This window comes from Danio rerio, chromosome 19 (genome assembly GCF_052040795.2).
Source record: "Danio rerio strain M-AB ecotype USA chromosome 19, GRCz13ab, whole genome shotgun sequence".
NCBI classification, from domain to species: domain Eukaryota; kingdom Metazoa; phylum Chordata; class Actinopteri; order Cypriniformes; family Danionidae; genus Danio; species Danio rerio.
Window position 1 is genome coordinate 13,320,818 of NC_141039.2, and position 21,101 is coordinate 13,341,918.

General features: G+C 33.9%; 2 protein-coding genes across 3 annotated transcripts in view; one reads left to right on the top strand and one right to left on the bottom strand.

The window, feature by feature from the left end:
* Positions 1 to 701: 701 nt before the first annotated feature.
* LOC147832483 (uncharacterized) lies at positions 702 to 13,932 on the bottom strand. The gene is made up of 4 exons (XM_087295510.1): positions 13,549 to 13,932; positions 13,236 to 13,311; positions 5,019 to 5,050; positions 702 to 4,903 (listed from the first exon to the last, which is right to left on the bottom strand). Exons 1-4 carry the CDS (start codon positions 13,567 to 13,569, stop codon positions 4,598 to 4,600), a joined length of 435 nt encoding a protein of 144 aa, XP_087151636.1. The 5' UTR covers positions 13,570 to 13,932; the 3' UTR covers positions 702 to 4,597.
* The window catches only part of grhl2b (grainyhead-like transcription factor 2b), a 57,634-nt gene continuing 50,107 nt past the window's right edge, over positions 13,575 to 21,101 (top strand). The window contains exons 1-6 of one of the 2 annotated variants that reach the window (XM_087293762.1): positions 13,575 to 13,672; positions 16,570 to 16,756; positions 20,194 to 20,258; positions 20,338 to 20,695; positions 20,775 to 20,833; positions 20,939 to 21,095. In XM_087293762.1, coding sequence (XP_087149888.1) covers positions 13,653 to 13,672; positions 16,570 to 16,756; positions 20,194 to 20,258; positions 20,338 to 20,695; positions 20,775 to 20,833; positions 20,939 to 21,095 — 846 coding nt within the window. In that variant the 5' untranslated portion in view covers positions 13,575 to 13,652. Of the gene's footprint in view, positions 13,673 to 16,569; positions 16,757 to 20,193; positions 20,259 to 20,337; positions 20,696 to 20,774; positions 20,834 to 20,938; positions 21,096 to 21,101 lie in introns of those variants that run through there. The other variant, NM_001083072.1, reaches the window with a different exon arrangement.

Below are 21,101 nucleotides of genomic sequence, written 5' to 3' on the forward strand. Positions count from 1 at the left end.
TTCCTTTATTTAGCCAGGAAGAATCACAGTCTTCCTTCCAGGGAGACCCGGTCAAGATAGCAGCACATAAAGTTGCACACAAAACAAGCAACAAGACAAAATAATCATACAAAACTAATAAAAGTAAGAACAAGATCGAATTTGATTTTTAAGAAAGCAACTTACCGAAAAGCGCCTTTGCAATAAAAATATACATACAGCATGCAGCTTCTTCCTTTGAAAAGGCTATATGCCATGTGTTTCAAGTGAACAATGCTGTGTATGTAAATCTGCAACACAAACTAGTTGTAATGCGTTGATAGACAGAGTCTAGTTTTTTATTATATTTAAAGATGCATATCTAATAAATCAGGCGAGGCAGTGGTGCAGTAGGTAGTGCTGTCGCCTCACAGCAAGAAGGTCGCTTGGTCGCTGGTTCGAACCTCGCCTCAGTTGGCGTTTCTGTGTAGAGTTTGCATGTTCTCCCTGCCTTTGCGTGGGTTTCCTTCGGGTGCTCCGGTTTCCTCCACATTCCAAAGACATGCGGTGCAGGTAAATTGGGTAAGCTAAATTGTCAGTAGTGTGTGAATGTGTGTGTGGATGTTTCCCAGAGATGGGTTGCGACTGGAAGAGCATCCGCTGCGTAAAAACGTGCTGGATAAGTTGGCGGTTTATTCTGCTGTGGTGACCCCAGATTAATAAAGGGACTAAGCTGACAAAAAAATGAATGAATGAATGAATGTATCTAATAAATCACCATAATCATTTATTCATTCATTTTCATTTGGCTTAGTCCCTTTATTCATCAGGGGTCGCCACAGCGGAATGAACTGCCAATTTATCCAGCATAAGTTTTACACAGCGGATGCCCTCTGCAACCCATTAGGAAGCATCCATACACTCTTAATCACACTCACGGCCAATTTAGTTTATTCAATTCACCTGTATCACATGTCTTTGGACTGTGGGGGAAACCAGAGCACCCAAAGGAAGCTCAATCCAAACACGGGGAGAACATGCAAACTCCACATCACTATAATCAATAACAGACAAAAACGTACTCTCCACTAATTTTATTTTGGAAAAAGTTTTGGCTTCAGCTTTTTCAACAAATATTTTCATATTTCATATAACCAAACACTATAGACATTTATATGTCTTGACTTTTTCAATAGTTATGCCATCTATTGTCGAATTGACCAAATGCATTGTTTTTGAGTGAGTGCGACTAAAAATCAAGTACTTCTTTGCTGTTGTATTTAATACCAATTTCGACTGAAGTAAGATCTGTTGTATAATATTTGAGGCTGTATGTAAATTTGGTAGAACTTCATTTAAAGTTAATGCTGCAGTATAAATTATTGTGTCATCCGCATATAAATGTACCTTGGTGCAGTTCACTCCAAGGTCTTGATCATTAATGGAAATATAAAAGAGGTGCTAAAATAGACCCTTGGGGAACTCCTTTTTTACATGACAAAAAGGGGAACTAAATTTTTTTTTAATTGGAGTTCAAAATTAAATAAATTAAAAAATAATCACCAAAACCAACAACCGATAATTTCCCCATAGACCGTCTAAAAATGTTTGGGACACAGTTTTGTCGATAAAATTAAACTTACAACTATTAACAGCATTAAATACTAATCTTTTTTTTCATTCAAAACACTGGTCATGTGTAGATATTTCCGCCATTGTGGTTAACGTGGAAGCTGTCAGTTGAGCGGCATTGTTATTAATATGGTTGAATGTCAGTGGAAAACAGAGGAAGTGTTTGATGGGATGGATCTACTTCCTCATGTGTCAGACTCTGTTCCTCCCCCCACATCTGATGCACAGAATGACTCTCATATTGAGAAATGCTATTAGTGTGCATTAGAACACATTTACACGCAAGAATTTGACCACAGCTTTGTTGAGACTTGATCAAAGTTTTTGAGAGCTGGGAAAATATTATAGCTACTCATTACAGACATGATACACCCATATTTGTGTAATGAAAAGCATCTAAGGAATGATATGATAAACAACTTTTTACTTTTTTGTGAATCAAAAGCGATATTAAAGGGGTTTTCACATAAACATGGCACTCCTTTGTGTGACTCCAAACCTGTATAAGTTTCACAACACTATTTACTAACATTATTTACTCAACAGTCATTCTTTTATAAAGCAATCTAATTTATTACATACAATTGCATTGTTCATTATCTGATCAGCAACCTCACATCAGTGTGAATGTGACAAAAATGTCAGTTATGCAATATTGTTATGATCTATTATTATAAGCGTAAAACCCATTTTTTATTTGAATATATCATTGTACTAAATTTAAAAGAACGTTTATTCCGAGAAGTGCCGGTATTAATCTTATTGTAATGAATGGAATTCAATTACATTTCTTGTTATTTATAAATACTTATTAGTCAATAGTCTAAAATTCTGAAACATGCACATAAATTTTCACCTGTTGTCTACTTGAAATTTTAATAACATTTATTTGACAAACATAACATCAAATACACTGTAAAAAGGGATGGTTTCCACACAATCTAATTCGGTTTTACAAGTTTGTTGATTGAACTTGAAACAATTAATCAAAAACCTCAAGAATTACATATTTTAAATGTCTTTTTAACAAACAGCAAGCATAATTTTTTGAGCGTAATATAAGTGGAATTAATATCTGTTTACTTAATTTACACATTGATCACTTAGTTCTTCACCTCAAATGCACTGTATTTTATACTGTATTTTATAATGACAGTATTTTTGCCATATACAGTGGATACGGAAAGTAAACAGACCCCCTTAAATTTTTTTACTTATATTGCAGCCATTGTCTAAAATCATTTATAAACCAGGCTCATTCTGAAAACTTTCCCTTATATACAGTTGAGGTCATTTCTAATAACTCATTTCTAATGACTGATTTATTTTATCTTTGCCATGATGACAGTAAATAATATTTGACTAGATATTTTTCAAGACACTTCAATACAGCTTAAATTGACATTTAAAGGCTTAACTAGGTTAATTAGGTTAACTAGGCAGGTTAGGGGAATTAGGCAATTTATTCTATAACGATGGTTTGTTTTGTAGACTATCGAAAAAATGTAGCTTAAAGGGGCTAATAATTTTTCCGTAAAACGGTTTTTAAAAAATTAAAAACTGCTTTTATTCTAGTTGAAATAAAACAAATAAGACTTTCTCCAGAAGAAAAAATATTATCAGACATACTGTGAAAATTTCCTTGCTCTGTTAAACATCATTTGAGAAATATTTAAAAAAGAAAAACAAATTAAAAGGTGGGCTTATAATTCTGACTTCAACTGTACATTTCCGGAGAGAGCAAAATACATCCCAGGAGCTACATTTCTTCCAGTTTTTGTTTTCGCAAATCCGTCAGAGGCTGCTGTGTAAACTTTTTCAGTTCTCAAATTTCTCTTGGGAGTGCCATTTGCACCTGCTATTCTCACGTAAATCCACCAAAGGCCGCTGTTGACTGACTAACTGACCTACTGAATGACTGACTGACTGACCAACCCACAGATCCCCCCACCCCCTTCCCTAAACCCAACCAATAGTGTTTTAAAAAGCACTGTTTTGACCTGCTTACCCCCTTTCTGTTAAAACAAGCGCAGTGATTTGAAAAGCAGTCCAGAAAAAGAAAAGGCCCTTGATTTTTACAACGTTTTCAGATTTTACTACATTCTCACCCTGTTATTTACCTGTTTATTTCCACTGAGGCATCCACTGTGTAAAACAAATTCTGGAATAGTTGGCAGTTTATTCCGCTGTGGTGACTCCTGATAAATAAGGGACTAAGCCAAAGGAAAATGAAGAAAATAAAGTTTAAATTTGGACTTTAAAGATAATAATATGACTTACTAAATCTCTATTATGACTTACCAGTTAAATCTCACAATTCTAACCTTTTAAGTCATATTTTTGATTTAGAATGTTGAAGTTTTTAATTAAATGTTAAAAGTTGATTTAGAATTTTGTGGTAATTAAGACTAAGAAAATTCTAAAAACTTAAACGTAAAAAAGATGCAGTTTTTTTTTTTAAATTGAATGCAAATCTCATTTAAAATGTGCATAAAAATATGCAGTACACTTATCATGCAATAAATAAATGTAAATATGCAATAAATGTATTGAGTCATGGCATACATGTTTCAACAGAAATGACATTACAGTAAATTTGATCAAAATGCTCATCAGTATCATTGCCTGCAACCTTTAACCATATTTTAAAGACTAAAATATCTATGAAAGGACATGTAAATATTAAATAAATTCCTAGTAAACTAAAAAACTAATTACATATAATAATACCATTTGTACTATAACATTTTCATTTAATCGCAGTTAACGTGCAATTAAGAGTCTTAAAGCAGTACATTTGAATATATTCTACCTAAAGCATATCATTTTCATAAGTACTCTTTTCTAAAGTGTACTCTGTGTATGTTTCCCCCTCGCAAAGTCTATCAATGCTTTTAGTTCTTCTGAGAGCTTCCTATGAACTTCACTTGAAGCGTGACACACTGCCGCCAATGCAAATGCAAGAGCATACGAACATCAGTATGACACAGATTCAACACAGGGGACATCAGCAGCACACAGACAGCTTTATGGTGCTGATGCAAAAAGAATCATCCTCTTCACCCAACCTGTTCGGCAGCTTCCCACAGGACTGGTTTGAGCTGAAGACATCCTGGCATGTGTGGAGAAAATGCTGCTGTCTGTTTAAGGGCCACTGGAATGCACAAGCCCCCCTTTCTAAAGAAAAAAAAAAATCCCCACCAGTCTTGACCGCGCACCTGTGCAAGTAGTTGAAGATGCAATTGTTGTCCAGAGTCTCCGCCTCCTGCATTCCAGCCCCTTCCCCACACTCCTGCTGCATGCTGGGACGTCCCTGACAAACGGGTGCGCGTGCAGCAGTCAGGCAGGTCCTAACAGGCATTCTATTCCCAGCTCCAAAATATTCATGGAATGCAGCTCTTACCTTTTTTCTGTTTTCAATGGCTTACCTTTAATGTGTTTTCGTAAAAGCATGTTTCTGCTGTAGAATTAGAAAGTAGAAAGGAAATAATATTTAGTCTCAGAATTCTGGCTGTTAAAAAATCTAAAAAAATGATGAATGACTAAAACACCCATGTTTTTACTTTTGAATGCTCTCCAACTAGTGGTAAGATTTTAAATATGGCAAACATCCTCAATTGTTTTAGAAAAAAAGTTTTCCATAAATGAAAGATTTTGAACTAATGATTTGAGAACATGGTGGTTCATTCCGCTGTGCCGACCCCTGATTAATAAAGGGACTAAGCCGAAAGGAAAATGAATGAACGAATAAGAACATTATTATAAAAAAAAAACTGTGAAGTATTTAAGCTTAAAAATTTTCCAAAAAAAAAGAGAAACATAAATATATTAACTACACTGTAAAATTGTAAAAAAAATATATATATAAAAAATTAAACCAATACAGCAACAAAAAACCATTATCCTTATTTCCTTTCTCTTTTTCTTGTTCACTCAATTTTTGAAAACATCAGCTGCACCGACCTATGAAATTATTTTGTAACAAAACTTTTTAAGTTGTGCCAACTGAACATTTTTGTCTGCAGAACTGAAATGCCTGAAGTTGAGTGAACAAAAAAACAAACATAATCTTTATTTCCTTTAGTTTTTTCTCGTGTACTCAACTTTTGAAAACAAAAACATTTCTGAAGTTGAGTAAACAAAAAACTATTTTGGTATTTCGTACTAAGAAATAATACATTTTCAGAACAAACAAACATAGTTCAATTAAAAACAAACAAACAAAACAAAAAAACAAACAAACAAAAAAAAAGTAAAACAGAGACAAATGTTAACAAAACCAGAAACTGATTCCTCAATTTTAATTGTAATTTAAGCATTTGATTTGTCGTTTAATTATTACAGCATTTTACTGAGTTGTTCATGAAAATTAAATCTCAACTACAGTATATTAGATTAAGAATGCATTGTAATTTTTTTATTTGATCGTTTTAGCGTTTGATTTATCACTTGAGTATTGTTTTGAAAGTTCCATTTATTATTTGATCTTTTTGGACATTTAAATTTTCATTTTAATTTTGTAAGAAAACGTCCATATATATATATATATAATAATAATACAAGTCAACAGTCTACATGCGCTTAGCATTTCTTTTTATAAAGTGAACTATAGGTAAAACTAAGTAAATTCACTTTTAAAGTCTTTCTGCAGCTCCCTAAAAAAAGATAAATTGCAAATGAATAATAATTTTAAATTATGTTAGCAATATTGTTGTATTTTGTTGTTGTTGTTAATAATAATGACATTATTATTGGTGCTACTATTATTTTTGTCCTTTTAACTTAATGAAGAAAATTTTGATTTAGGTTCAGTAAATGCGTTAAATGTAGTTGTACAAACATTTTTACTGATTTTTGCTAAACTAACAACAATAAAAAATAAATAAACTAAAACAACTAGTTTCAACTTTTTTCAATTTGGATTTTTTACAATGATATTAATTTAAAAAGAGACATCAATTACAAGGTGGAAACTCCAATTCCATTAAAAATTATTTTTTCACAATTTTAAGATTCCAATTCCAATTCTGAGAAAAAATTCTGAACTGGCAGGTGTAAACCAGGGATAAATTCAGCATGAAAAGTCAGAAATGTGAGATATAAACCCAGAATTCAGACATTTTGGGATTTTTCAATATTCTGAAAAAAGTTAGAAATGTGAGACATAAATCCAAAATTTGAAAAAGTCAGAATTGCATGATCTAGGCTAAGAATTCAAGTAAAACAATACCGTGATATGTACAATTTTGAATTATTAGGAAGCGAAAATTTTAATTTAGAGATTTTAACAGAATTCATTTATTTTCCTTCGGCTAAGTCCTTTTTTTATCATGAACCGTCAACTTATCCAGCATATGTTCAACACAACGGATGACTTTCCAGCTGCAAACCAGCACTGGCAAACACCCATACACTCTCACATTCATTCATACACTAGTTTATCCAATTCACTTATAGCGTATGTCTTTGTTGGGGAAATGGGGATGTTGGGGAAACAGGATCACCGGGAGGAAACCCACGCCAACACGGGCAGAAGGCAAAACATGCAAACTCCGTACAGAAATGCCAACTGACAGGACTCGAACCAGAGACCTTCTTGCTGTGAGGCGACATTGCTAACCACAGAGCCACTATGTTGCCCATATAAAAAAATGTGAAACACAAATATATGAATAAGTTATTATATTTAAAAAGAGACATCAATTACAAATGTGAAACTCAAATTTTCATTGATGATTTTTTCGTGGAGTTTGCATGTTCTCCCCATGTTCGCGTGGGTTTCCTCCGGGTGCTCAGATTTTCCCCAACAAGTCCAAAAACATGCGGTACAGGTGAATTGGGAAGGCTAAATTGTCTGTTGTGTATGAGTGTGAATGAGTGCGTATGGATGAAAGGGCATCCGCTGTGTAAAACATATGCTGGATAAGTTGACGGGTTATTCCGCTGTGGCGACCCCAGATTAATAAAGATACTAAGCCGAAAAGAAAATGAATGAATGAATAAATGAACCTTGCAGTTTAAAACTTAATTTACTATCACAAGGAAAGTCAGTTACCTTTTTATTTAATGTTTTGTTTTATTCCATGCTGCAAACTAGCTTTCATACTTTTCATAGGAATGCATTGGGCAGAAAAAGTGACACCCCACACTGTTCATGCCTGTACCTGTCCTCCACTTGTCAGATTACCACTTTCAGCTGTCAAACTACTATCCCAGCTATGACTGAACACTTTTTAGATTTAGTTTTTTGGACCAAATCAACTTAATACCTCAATTTACTACTAGCGGTCATCATTTTTTAAAAGTGGGCCTCGACTTTTGTTTTGGTTTTTAAAAAATTGCACCAGTCTTAAAGGAGCCTGGTGACTGCTATTGCACAGCTTGTGTGTACATACACTACATAATCCACTTCTATTGTTGATTTCTGGCTCTCTGTACATCCTGTCCTTTTTCTGTGGGCAGTTCGGGCATGGCGAGACAGGCTTGTTCGAAATGTTGTGGTTGTTCTGCATTAGCTGTAAGCCTTCAGGCAAAGCTTGCAGAATACCGTTTTGAGACCCCACCTGTATTTATTTAGCAACTTCATTTGCACACAGTAGTGAAAACACCAGGTGCTCCAAATGTGAGATTACAAAAGAAAGGTTGTAATCATGCTAAACACTCATAAAAAGATCACAAACATGGTCTAAGTAAATCTTACATGATGCTGCATTTGATATTTTAGCAACGTAGCTTATATGGCTAATATTGCTGCTAGCGATTTTATTAGCTGTGGCTGCTAAGCTGCCTCATAACTATTAGTCATACTCCAATTTAATCATATAAACCACTATAAAATAAATCTGAAACTTTTTTTGCAATGATAAAAACATGAATTATACCACAAATTACACTTGAAACACACTTTAGCATTTAGCATACATTTATCAAGCACACTACTCACATTGTCTGGCTCAGCTGATTTTTTAGTTTGAAATCCATTTATTACCATGCATAGCCGTTATTATTGTTTAATTATTGTAGTTTTTTGCACACCATGGTTTTGATACTATAGTAATATTGGAGTAACAGTACAGTAAAACTGTTGGTAATGACTATGAATTTTAGATTTGGAAACCATGGTGGATAAAATCAACTAGTACAATAGTACTAGTACAATAGTACAATAGTACTAGTACAATAGTACAATAGTACATGGTTTTACTATATCTAACATTAGTTTTAACCATCCAATGCACATCTACAAAATAGAAACGTTTATGAGACGCTGACTAATGTTTAACGTACAAAGTAGATTTTTATTTCACATTACAGTTAAAAAAGCTAATTCAAAACAAGAATAAATACTACATGACTAAAACAACCTAATTACTTCCATTCAGATTCATTTGATAACACTTATATTTTAATACTTAAAAAAGTCTTACATTTAAATGACAAAGCAGCCAGAACTGTGCTTCATTGTTCTGGTTTACTATTAGTCTCAGTGGTCTTTTTGTCAGCATCCAGAGAGCATGAGGTCAGGCCGGGGGTCTTCAGAGAGGGCAGACCGTGGAGATGTTTATCAGACCTGCTCCGCTACCCTTTACTATATCTGACCCCCTCTCCTTAAAGCAGGGACCCATTGTCTCAGACCCATGGCTTTTTATTGCTTCTCTTAAATGACGGAGCTATGCTAACAAACAAAGGTTTGTGTTTGCTTGCCCAAGGTGTCAGTCTTCAGACTCCTTCACAATGGATCTCCAGTGTTTACACTCCAGTGAACTGAGGTTTACAAAGGCTGCCGCAAATTGGTTTGTTTAGAAGGGGTAATGACAAACATTACATTCTCTCACAATTGGTTCATTAAGATGACAATAACTTTGGGTAAACAAGTTATTAAGCTCTCTTTAGTGTCCCAGTGTCATACATTATCTCTTTGTAGTAGTGCCAGAAATACAAAGTAGGCTATATTGTGTATTTTAATAATGTGAACAATTAATTTAATATAATTTATTGATTCATAGTCAGTGTGCTAAAAATGCTTATGAAATATTCACTGAAACAGACACATTTTTACATGTGTTTATACTTATTTTATTTAGTTTTGCACACTTCTTCTTTCTGTTGCTTTGCAGTTGCTAGAGAAAGCATCAAGCAAAAATTCATATATGTGGAAAAAAATGAAAAATATTTCACAAAAACTGAAAAAGTAAGTCATGATTTACTCGCCCTTCACTTGTTCCAAACCTGTTTGATGTTTTACTTCTTAAATTGAACACAAAATAAGATATTTTGAAAATGCTGAAAACTGGTAGACAATGACTTTCATAATAATAATTTATTTATTTATTTATTTATTTATTTATTTTGATTGTCAGTGGTTACCTGTATCCAACATTCTTCAAATAATTTTTTGTTCAACAGAAAAAAACCCATAATTGTTTGAAACCACTTCAAGATGAGTACATAATGAGGAAAATTTCATTTTTGAGGGGTAAACTATCCCTTTAAGGGTCCACTTGAAAATTCTCAGTTTTCATATAACAGAAACATCTGCAGTCATATGTGAAATATGAGTTTTGGAATATTTTTAGGTAAAATGTGGAAATGTGATCACATGGGTTTATCAAAAAATGTCCCAAAACTTTTTGTGGTAACTCCTTTGTCCTATACCATGTTGCAAAAAAAAATTCTGCTGAGGTCTTTTGCAGGTATAGATATTAATGATAATAGTAATTTCTTCTAAATGTTAAAAAAGTTTTCATTTAGATTATACATTTTCAAACAACTTTATATATATATATTAGTTTTGAGATACAAGTTCTAATGTTTTAACTTCAAGGTACTTACGGAAGCAACATTTGACAAAATAATCCTGATTTTCATTCACAACAAAAAATGAAATGAAAGATGAAAAGATATTAAATTTTGACCTACTGATATTCATTCATTCATTCATTCATTCATTCAGTTTCTTGTCGGCTTAGTCCCTTTATTAATCCAGGGTCGCCACAGCGGAATAAACCGCCAACTTATCCAGCACGTTTTTTACACAGCGGATGCCCTTCCAGCCACAACCCATCTCTGGGAAATCCTATATATATTTCCTGTAAATAAGGGAGGGGGGTTCATCTCTAAATGAAAATATATATGTGTATATTTTTGGGGGAAAAAAATTTATTAGACCTTTATGTAATAAAACAAATATTAACATTTTGTGAAATACATAAGCAATAGATCCAGAACCTTAAGAAAAACTCATATAATGTTTAATTTTTTTTTCAAGATGTACTTAAATTCTCTCTTTAAGTTCATTCATTCATTTTCCTTCAGCTTAGTCCTTTCATTCATCAGGGGTCGCCACAGCGGATTGAACCACCAACTTAGTATAAGTTTTACGCAGCGGATGCCCTTTCAGCAGCAACTCATCCATGTGAAACAACCATACACTCTCATTCACAAACACTATGGACAATTTAGCTTAGACCATATGTTTTTGTCCGCATGTCTTTGGACTGTGGAGGAAACCGGAGCATCCGGAGGAAACCCACTCGAACACGGGAAGAACATGCAAACCCCACAAAGAAATGCCAACTGACCCAGCCGAGGCTCGAACCAGCGACCTTCCTGCTGTGAGGTGATCATGCTACCCACTGTGCCACCCTTTATTTTAAGTTTAAAAAGAACTTTCTTTAGAAGTTTCCAGAACGACACAGAAACGATGTTATTTGAGTCTCACTGGTGGCTATATCTAAATTAACTACACATGTTGACTGTTTGTCTGCAACTAGTCATTAATATCTATACCTGTAGTGGACCTCAGCAGATAATTTTACTAAACTAACAAGGTACAAGACAAAATCTTTTTTTTGTGACATATTTTGTGAAATAACATATTGTGTGAAACCCTTGTTATCACATTTCCACATTTCCCGTAAAAATGTAGAACTCACTCCACATGTTAAACTCATGTAAGGTTTGGTTTCAAAACATACCTCAGTATTCTCAGTTTAAGTTATTATTTGTAAAAATGTTCATTCTTTTCCAGTATTTCTTTTTAATAATTTATTATTATTATTATTATTTTTTATAATTTTCCAGGTAAACAATTATGAATCTAAATAGGTAATATCAGGTTTTTCATTTCCAATCTGCACATTTCAATATATTATTCATATCTGTAGCACACATGGGATGAAATTACATTTCTGCTAACATGACCACATACAGTTTTAAACCGGTTGAACTGGTTTATTTGTATTCAGTTATTATTTTGTCTCAGGAACTGCATATACAGTTATAGCTTATATACTAAATAAAAAAATGGGCAGCTTAATTTAACGGTCAGTTCTCATCATTAACTACTGACTTATTACCTGCTTATTTAGATATTAACAGTTTATTTATGAATGTATTATCTTATTCTACATTCCTTACCCTACTTAATATATCTAAAACCAACTACTTCTAACTATTAATAACAATAAGCACCAAATTAATACTTTATTGAACTAAAAGTCTTAAGCAAGAACTATACCTTAAAATAAAATGTGACCAAAAACTGACATATAGTGTGTTCCTACTTATTTTGCATATTGTCGAAGGGCTTCCTAAATTTATGAGTATAAACGTGTACTATGCATCAGCATTAATATAATAATAACTATAAAAAAAAGGTTAATTATAAAGTTTGTCTAATGCAATATTACTCATCACGTCATGTTTGGTATAGTGTTGCCAACTCTCAGGTATTGTTGTGTTTTCAGGTTGTATGAGTAGTTTCTTATTTCTCTTGTTTTGTCATCATGTGATGTCACTGCAGTCTACATGTTCACACCTGACACTTGGAACAAAACAAGATTTTCCAGGCCTATAAAGTGTGGGAAATGTCACTCAGATTTTTTTTAAATTCTCACTCAAAACTGCACTTAACTCTTTAGGGAACCATTGTTGACCGACTACTATTTGACTTTTGGGCATGTCAGGTCTTGATGATTTGAATTCTTAAGAATCAAAATAGGATGTGTGTTATTAATCAGCATGTGTGTTATTATACCCAACAGGAACTGTATAATGTAGTGTATTGTGTTTTCACTTTCATTCACAACAGCAAATTGAACATCTGGAGCATCTCCATCTTTTCCAGGAGAGTCTTTATTGTAGTCTAGCTGAACAATGTTAATGCAGGTATTTATGATTTATAAATAAACTAGACTAAGTAGCCTAATGTCAACATGGTGGCTCAGTGGTTAGCACTGTCACCTCACAGCAAGAAGCTCTCTGGTTTGAGTCCCAGCGGGGTCAGATTGCGTTTCTGTGTGGTTTGCATGTTCTCTCCGTGTTTGCATGGGTTTTCTCTGGGTGCTCCGGTTTCCCCCACAAGTCTAAAGACATGCGGTATAGGTGAATTAAATTAACTAAATGGGATAAGTTGGTGGTTCATTCCACTGTGGTGATCTAAGCCGAAGAAAAATGAATGAATGAATGAATGAAGTAGATTAATCTTAAATAAATGCACCACAGTTTACATTTGTAGTCATGTACAACAAGATTTTAGAAACGGACAAACAAAAACAACGTGTGTTAAGATCACACAAAGGTTTTCTCCAACCTGCCCTTCTCTGCTACAAAACTATGGCCATAGGTGAGGTGGGTCTTCTAACCTGTCTTCTGCCACGCCAGCCAATCAGCGAGCGTCCTTTCCGCAAATCGGCCAATCAGAGAACAGACCCGCCCCTCCTAGAACGCAAATATTTTACAAAGTAAAAAGCGATCAAAGTTTACCTATACGTATAAACGCAAGCAATAAGAACATTATAAGTAGATTTAACTTCTTATAAAGATTTCAAACATATTTTTGAAGCTCAATATAAACTATTAATAACTCCGGGAAGGACGGGACAGGGGTGCTCAGGTGTTTCCTACCTGCTCCTTCCAGCCCTTGAGAAATAATCAGGCAGAGAAAAGTCGATTTACCTGTAGCCCGGGTTCTGGCATCCCTCACTCGCGCTCTGTCTTCTGTTACCTGCACCGACTTGAAAGTCCAGTTTCACAAGGAAGAACCGCGGAGGAAGAGAAATATGTCACAGGAGACAGACAGGTAAGAGTCAGGACTGCGACACAATCTTCCATTACCTCAACACAACTATCGGAACGTCACCGACAGGCATTCTGCATTTTTTACTCGTATAAAAGTTAAAGAGGATCTCTGAACTCTCACTTGTGTGTTTGATAGGCGAACTACGATTACGGCGTGCAACATTGTACAGATTTTGATTGGGATATTGTTAATTTTATTGACAAATCCCACAGCAGACGGAAAGAATATTTTGCGGTCAAAACGCCATTTTTCGCGGAGGAAAAAACTCGATTATAAAGCACCTGGAGTTCAGTCCTGTTTATTTACTGTTTAAAACGGCGATTTATTCACTTCGTGCGATATAAATATTTATATAGGCTATACACATATATAAATAAACATGTTATAGTGTATTGTTCGATTGTTTTGTTTAGTATACTGAAGATGTAGTAGCGTCACAGTATTGCAGTGTTTTTATTAGTTTGTCTTATTTTTTTGTTAAAGTCGTTTGTTTTTTACTGTTCAGATTGTCATTCATAATAACAACCCGTTTATTTGTGTTTGTTGTCACTAACACATTTTTTTGTGTATAAAATAGTAAAAGTATTCAACAGTAAATAGAGTGAATCGAAATGCAGGTCTTGCATCTTCGCTGGATCCAGAGGGATTTTTTATGTCAGGGCGCGACAATTACATTGAAACATTTTTTAGCTGTTCTTATTATTTCAACCAGCTGTAGGTAAAGCTTGAAACTGTTAATTTTGGGCAGAGAGAGTGATTTTGATACATTTAATAATTTCCCTTTTGTCTAAACATAAGAAACTATTTTGCTATTTTAAAGCCTCAACAGGATTTACAAAATGCTGCTTGTTCAAACTACTTTCTTAAAATGAGTTGAAGCAACACAATACTTAATTTAATTTTGAGACAAACATAATTGTTTTATGCTCAATCTAATTAAATTTGTAACAATTAATTTAACTTAATTGATTTGTGTTGGGACAAAATGAAGCAATTGTGTTGAATCCTGCATTTTTACAATGTGTTTATTAAAAACTGTCATACCTAATAAAAATTTTTATGTCATCACTTTTTAATTGAAGAACATATAATAAAGATTCATTTCTCATTTCATTTGTATTCTATGCTACATACCATATTTTCCAGTGAAATACCCTACAGGAGCAGCTGCTCTATATACATAAAGCTAATCTGTGTGTTTACTAATCAATGACTATTGTGCTATAGGACACTACTTGGGCCACTGCTTAGAGTAGACACTTCAATTGTTTTAGAACTTCAGTAAAGTAAAATGAATCCAATGCTAAAAAATAAATTGGGTAGTTGAATTTTGCCTTTAATTGCTTTTGATATACTGTATATGAGCAATTCATGCAAATGTCAACCTTGCCATGAAAAAGTTAAGTATTCACCAAAATATGGAAACCGTTTCTGGGTATTTTGTGCTAGCAAGTGTTTAACAGTACTTTAAAAACACTCATAAATGTATCTGTCAATATTTTCAAACTATTCTATTTTATTTACCAAAGTCAAACAAGTGGCAATTTCACCTCTGTCACATCCATAATAGAAAGATGTCACATCCATAATGACACTTTTTCCTCATAAATGTGAAAATATTAAATAAAATAAAACCAATCTTTTTTGTTTTATAGAGAGCCGACTCTCATCCTTTTGATTATCATTGTTTCTTTTGGGTTGTGCATTTTAATTCACAGAATTTCTACAAAGCATGTTGTACACTGTAAACCTGCAGACTTTTGTCACATCCCTAACGCATGTTTATTTTCCTTATTTTAAGTACAAAACATGTTTACAGATTGATATTTGTCTGATCCCTTAACTCTGTGGTCAGTTGTTCTGGAAAATAAAAACAAATGTTTCAATATAATGTTAACAAATACTTTCTATGCTAATTTATGTTTTGAGTTTTTACTGCAAATGTCACATCCGTAACGCTGGAATTGCTCCTACTTAAATCAAATTATAAATATAAACACAAGTAAACATGCTGTAATTTATGTATTAAATAAACATGATAAATATGACTATTTAGATTTTGAAAATATTAGAAACTAGTGAATAAATAAAGCATGCAAATGCCCTTCTCATTCACTAACCTAGTGGAGAAAGATGAATAATTGAGCAATGACAGACATATAAAAGCAGAATTTCAGTCGAGTTTATATCTGAATGCCATGTATTTTACACAGGTGCTTGGAATGTGTCTTCAACAATGAAAAAAAGATGTAATAATAACAATTGATTATAAATCTGTAGAGCTGGCATAGGTATGGGTAAATAACTTAATAGTTTAAAATGTTGATCATAATAGACTATTAGACTGTTGTTCGAACTTTTGAACGGGACCGTAATAAAATAAAATAAAAATCATCAGCAAGTTTCAATCAGCAACAGAGTATCACTTTTTTAGTTAATATTAAAATCTATTAATTAATACACACATAACCTCTTATGATAAAAATATAACCTTCAAACTCTCAATTTGTAATTTTAGTGCTTTTTTCTTGTAAATAGTTTTTCTCTTTTACATAATCTTTAAGAATGTATGCACACAAATATATACAATAGATATGATATCAAGTTTTAAATGAGACTAAGCCGGGATGCTTCCTGGTTTCATGTGTTTCGCTTCAGCCGTAATGGTCTGACAGGCATTAAAATGCAGAAGGACTTTTTAGTCTCTGCTATCAGTATTTTTATTTGGTTAGATGCGCCTTGCCTTTGGTACACCGTCCATCACAAAAGGCGCAGTGTGCCTGTTTGTTTTCATCAGTATGCAAAATAGAGCTTTTACATGAAGCTTTATCTGCTTGATCATGTCTGAGTTTCTGTGTGCTAATATACTGTTTTATGTCCTTGTGTGCGCGTCCCAGTAAGAGGCTGGTTGTAGTGGTGCCCAATGAGCCGTCTTTCCACCAGCGGCGGCCCTACACGAGCGAGGATGAGGCCTGGAGGTCTTACCTGGAGAATCCACTTACTGCGGCCACAAAGGCTATGATGAGCATCAATGGAGATGAAGACAGTGCTGCCGCCCTGGGGCTCCTTTATGAGTACTACAAGGTCAGCTGAGTTTTTGTTTCACGTGAATATTTATACACACTCATATTCAAAATCCTTACTTTCTTCTGTGGAATGCAAAAGAAGATATTTAGTAGAATGTTCATGCTGTTCTTTTTCATAGAGAGAGAGTCCCGTTTGCAATATCAATATCCCATGTACTCAAAAACACCATTCACTCAAAACAAAGACCTATTTCAATATCACATAAAAATATAAATATAATAATATATGTATATACAGTTGAAGTCAGATATGTTAGCCCCCCTTTTAATTCTTTTTCTTTTTAAAATATTTCCCAAATGATGTTTAACAGAGCAAGATTTTCACAGTATGTCTGATAATATTTTTTCTTCTGGAGAAAGTCTTATTTGTTTTATTTCGGCTAGAATAAAAGCAGTTTAAAATTTTTTAAAAACCATTTTCAGGACAAAATTATTAGCCCCTTTAAGCTCATTTTACAATACCTTGGCTAATTCCCCTAACCTGCCTAGTTAAACAAATTACCCTAGTTGAGCCTTTAAATGTCACTTTAGGCTGTATAGAAGTGTCTTGATATATAAAATATCTAGTCAAATATTATTTACTGTCATCATGGCAAAGATAAAATAAATCAGTTATTAGAGATGAGTTATTAAAACTATCATGTTTAGAAATGTGTCGAAAAAATCTGCTTTACGTTAAACAGAAATTGGGGAAAAATAAACATGGGGGCTAATAATTCAGGGGGGGGCAAATAATTCTGACTTCAACTGTATATATACATTTTGATTACAGAGGATTAAAGTTATTTAGGCTAGCACACTGTCCATTATTTACTCACCCTCATGTTGTTTCAAACCCAAAACAGAAGTCATTCATCGTTGGGACACAAAGAAAGATGTTTTTAATAAAACATGAGAGATTTCCCATGAGCCATAATGAAGAGATAAAAATAAATCCATTGTATTTCCATTAAATTTGTTTATATGATGACGAGATAAGAATTAGCCTCTTATATATACAAGCCACACTGGTCAAGTGAATATACTTGAGTTTCAATTTCAATGTAAACATTGTAAATAATGTTCTTTGATCAATGCTTAAATCTGAATAGAAGCCTAAGTAAACCTGTTCGTCATTTAAAGTGAACATATCTCTTAGAAGGCATGGATAAAGAACTCTTTAGCTCAGGGCTGATCAACCCTGTTCCTGGAGATCTACCTTCCTGTAGAGGTCAGCTCCAACCTTGATCAAACAAACCTGAACCAATTAATTAGGACCTGAACAGAACTTGATATTTACAGGCATCGAGCGAAAAAAAAGAAAAAGACAGCTGGGAAACATGACCTGCTTTGTATTTTTGTAGGAAACACAGTTTAGATCTTTGAATGTCTAAATGTGTCAGAATTATCGAAACAAAACCAACTTAGCTCCACTCCTTTAGCGCCCCTCACAGAGCTTGATCCACACTGGCAATTCTCCCCTTGGGTTTTAGGGTGGTGGAATTTTTTTCCCTTTTCAAAACCTGTCCAAACTTTTAGGATACCGCGTATCAGATTTGCACAATCTATATGGACATTTGCACAACACTTTGGCCTGTTTTCCTCGCTCGAAAGCTTGACAGAGCTCCTGCGCGTAGCTACGGTTGCTAAGCCACCATTGGTGGGTGTCGGTTTTTGGGTATGGCTTAGCGAAGGGTCAATTGTTATATATCTATCATCATTATATCCAATGTACTGTATGTATATCAATCTTACACATTTAAGCAATACAACTTGTATCATTGAATTGTACTTGTACTACAGCCAGCCATATTTGAAGCATTTTCACATTTTTAGCTGACAATATTAGTTACTGATTTCTAGAAACATTTTAAATGCATATGTACCTAAACTATGTAATAATTATTTTAAGATCATTAACTTGAGCAATATTTCAGTTCATTTGACATTTTTTTTGTGTCCAGAAGGTTACTGAATCATCCGGTTCTTTCTTAGAAATATTTTGATTTTAAATGTGAGATTTGAAGGCTAAGCATTTTTTGTGAATTAGTGTCCCAATGTTTTAAGGGGTGGATTTGGGGTCAAATATAAATGAATAAAACTAAGGACATTTAGATCAGCTTACATCTTTAAGAAGTAGCCCATATGTGTTATCTGCATTATACACTATTTAAACTATACACTTAGTGTAACATCAGGTAGGGATGCCTAAATGAAAAAGCATCTGCAGTAAAAAAGAGAAAGAAATATAAACAGAATGATTTGCAATGAATGCAGACAAAATGAAAATACAAGCTTTTGCTTTACACACCAGCTTTAAAGGTGAGCAAAAGTGGTTTCTTAAAGCAATAGTTCACCCAAAAGTTGAATTATTTTAAAGAATGTTAGAAACCAGTAACCATTGACTTCTATAGTAAGAATAACAAGTACTATGGAAGTCAATGGTTATCTTTTTTTCATTTCAAACAAACATTTTTTTAAGTAACTTCTTTTATGTTCGACAGTAAAAGAAACTCAAACAGGTTTTCTGACTAGTAAAAGATTAGTAAATGAATATAATTTTCTGTTTTGGGTGAACTAACCCTTTTTAAGACAAAAAAAAAAGGAGAGCTATCATTCTACATCGCACCATCTCAATGTGATTACTGTTGTTAAACTTGACTTCATTCACCTCCATTGCTTTTTCAATGACATCTGAATTTCTAATCTTACAGATGAGATGTAAGTGCATATATTCAATTCAAATCAGTTTTATTTCCAGATAAAAACGAGACCTGAAACTGATGAGAGAATATCAGAATCCATGTGTTTTTTTTCCGTAAATGTTAGTGGGTCATATAAGATCTGTGCCACATGAAAGATACAAATTGCAATTGGTTTACTTGAACTGTAATGTTATAATGATGCTATAGATGTTCAGCATTCTTTGATTTTTCAGCTTTGAGCTTTTGACCTATGAACAAAAACATAATTAGATCATAATTATGTCACTTTACCTCATTATCCAAAACATACGAGCGCATTAAAAGGACAGTTCACCCAAAAATGAAAATTCCTACTCATCCTCAACTTGGTCTAAACCAGTTTGAGTTGCATTCATTTATTGTACACAAAAGAAGGTATTTTGAAAAATGTTGGAAACCAGTAACCATTGACTTCTATAATATATATTTTTTTCTACTGAATGTCAATGGCTACCAGTTACCAACATTCTTAAGAAAATCTTATTTTTAGTTCAACAGGAAAAAAAATCATAAACCACTTGGATCTGATTAAATATTGAGTACATTTCTATTTTAGGTGAACAATCTCTTTAAAGATATGGTGAAATAATGCTTCATCTTATTATGGAAGTTACAGATTAAAAGTCACTCCGGAAGCAATGAGATTATCACTATGGAGTGATAAACACTGAATAATCAGTGCTTCTGTACATCAATGTTTTATCTTGTACAGGTGCCCAAAGATAAGAGAGTACCTATCAGCAAAGTGGTTGAAATGTCAGACGAACCGGAAAAGAGGTCGGTGATAAATATGTTTAATAAATGCTTTTGTTATTACTAAAAAAATGCACAGAATAACACTTCAATAATTTTTCAGAAGCACACCAGTGGGAAACAGCAGCCAAATGGAGCCGGAGACGGTGGATAATCATGTCCAAGTCCTGAAATCAGTGCCTGTTAATCTGTCACTCAACACGGATCACCAGGACAATAAACGGGAACAGTACAGCGTGCCGGCTGGAGAGAGCGGGACGGCTGCTGTGGTAAAAGCTGAAGCGCACACTGCTGTCTTTATGACTTCAGGGGGACACTACAGGACAGAAGGGGAGGAGCAGATGCGGGTCATCTGTGAACAGACCCACTCATTCGACACCTCCACCATAAATCACAGTGCATATGGAAAAGATGACCATCGCAGTAGTCCAGAAAGCACATATGAAGATGACAGCAATGAAGTGAGAACGAATTCATATCTGAAGTCTATAAAAGTTTGCCATAAAATGTATTTATTTATTTGTTTATTTATTTTTGCAGAAGTACCGCTCGTCTTCGATTGGACCTGATGACTTCATTTTTGACCAGTCACATATGTTGTAAGTGTTATAACTAGTGTATTATATAAAATAATATTCTTTTATTATTATAATGATTTATCTCTCACACACCTAAAAAAAACATGCTCTAATGTTGTTCAACAGAGACACATTTCAATACACACTAGAGGCCAGCAAGTCATTGCGGCAAAAGCAGGGCGAGGGGCCTATGACTTATCTGAACAAGGGCCAGTTCTATGCTATTACACTAAGTGAGACAAGTGCTAATAAACGCCTTCGACATCCCATCAGCAAAGTGAGGGTGAGT

Coding starts and splice junctions, on each gene's coding strand:
- LOC147832483 (XM_087295510.1), bottom strand. CDS start 13,569: ATGCCAGAACCCGGGCTACAG. Junction 5,051..13,235: donor GCTGGCGTGGCAGAAGACAG/GTTAGAAGACCC, acceptor CTAATTCTACAG/CAGAAACATGCTTTTACGAA. Junction 4,904..5,018: donor TTTACGAAAACACATTAAAG/GTAAGCCATTGA, acceptor CCCGTTTGTCAG/GGACGTCCCAGCATGCAGCA.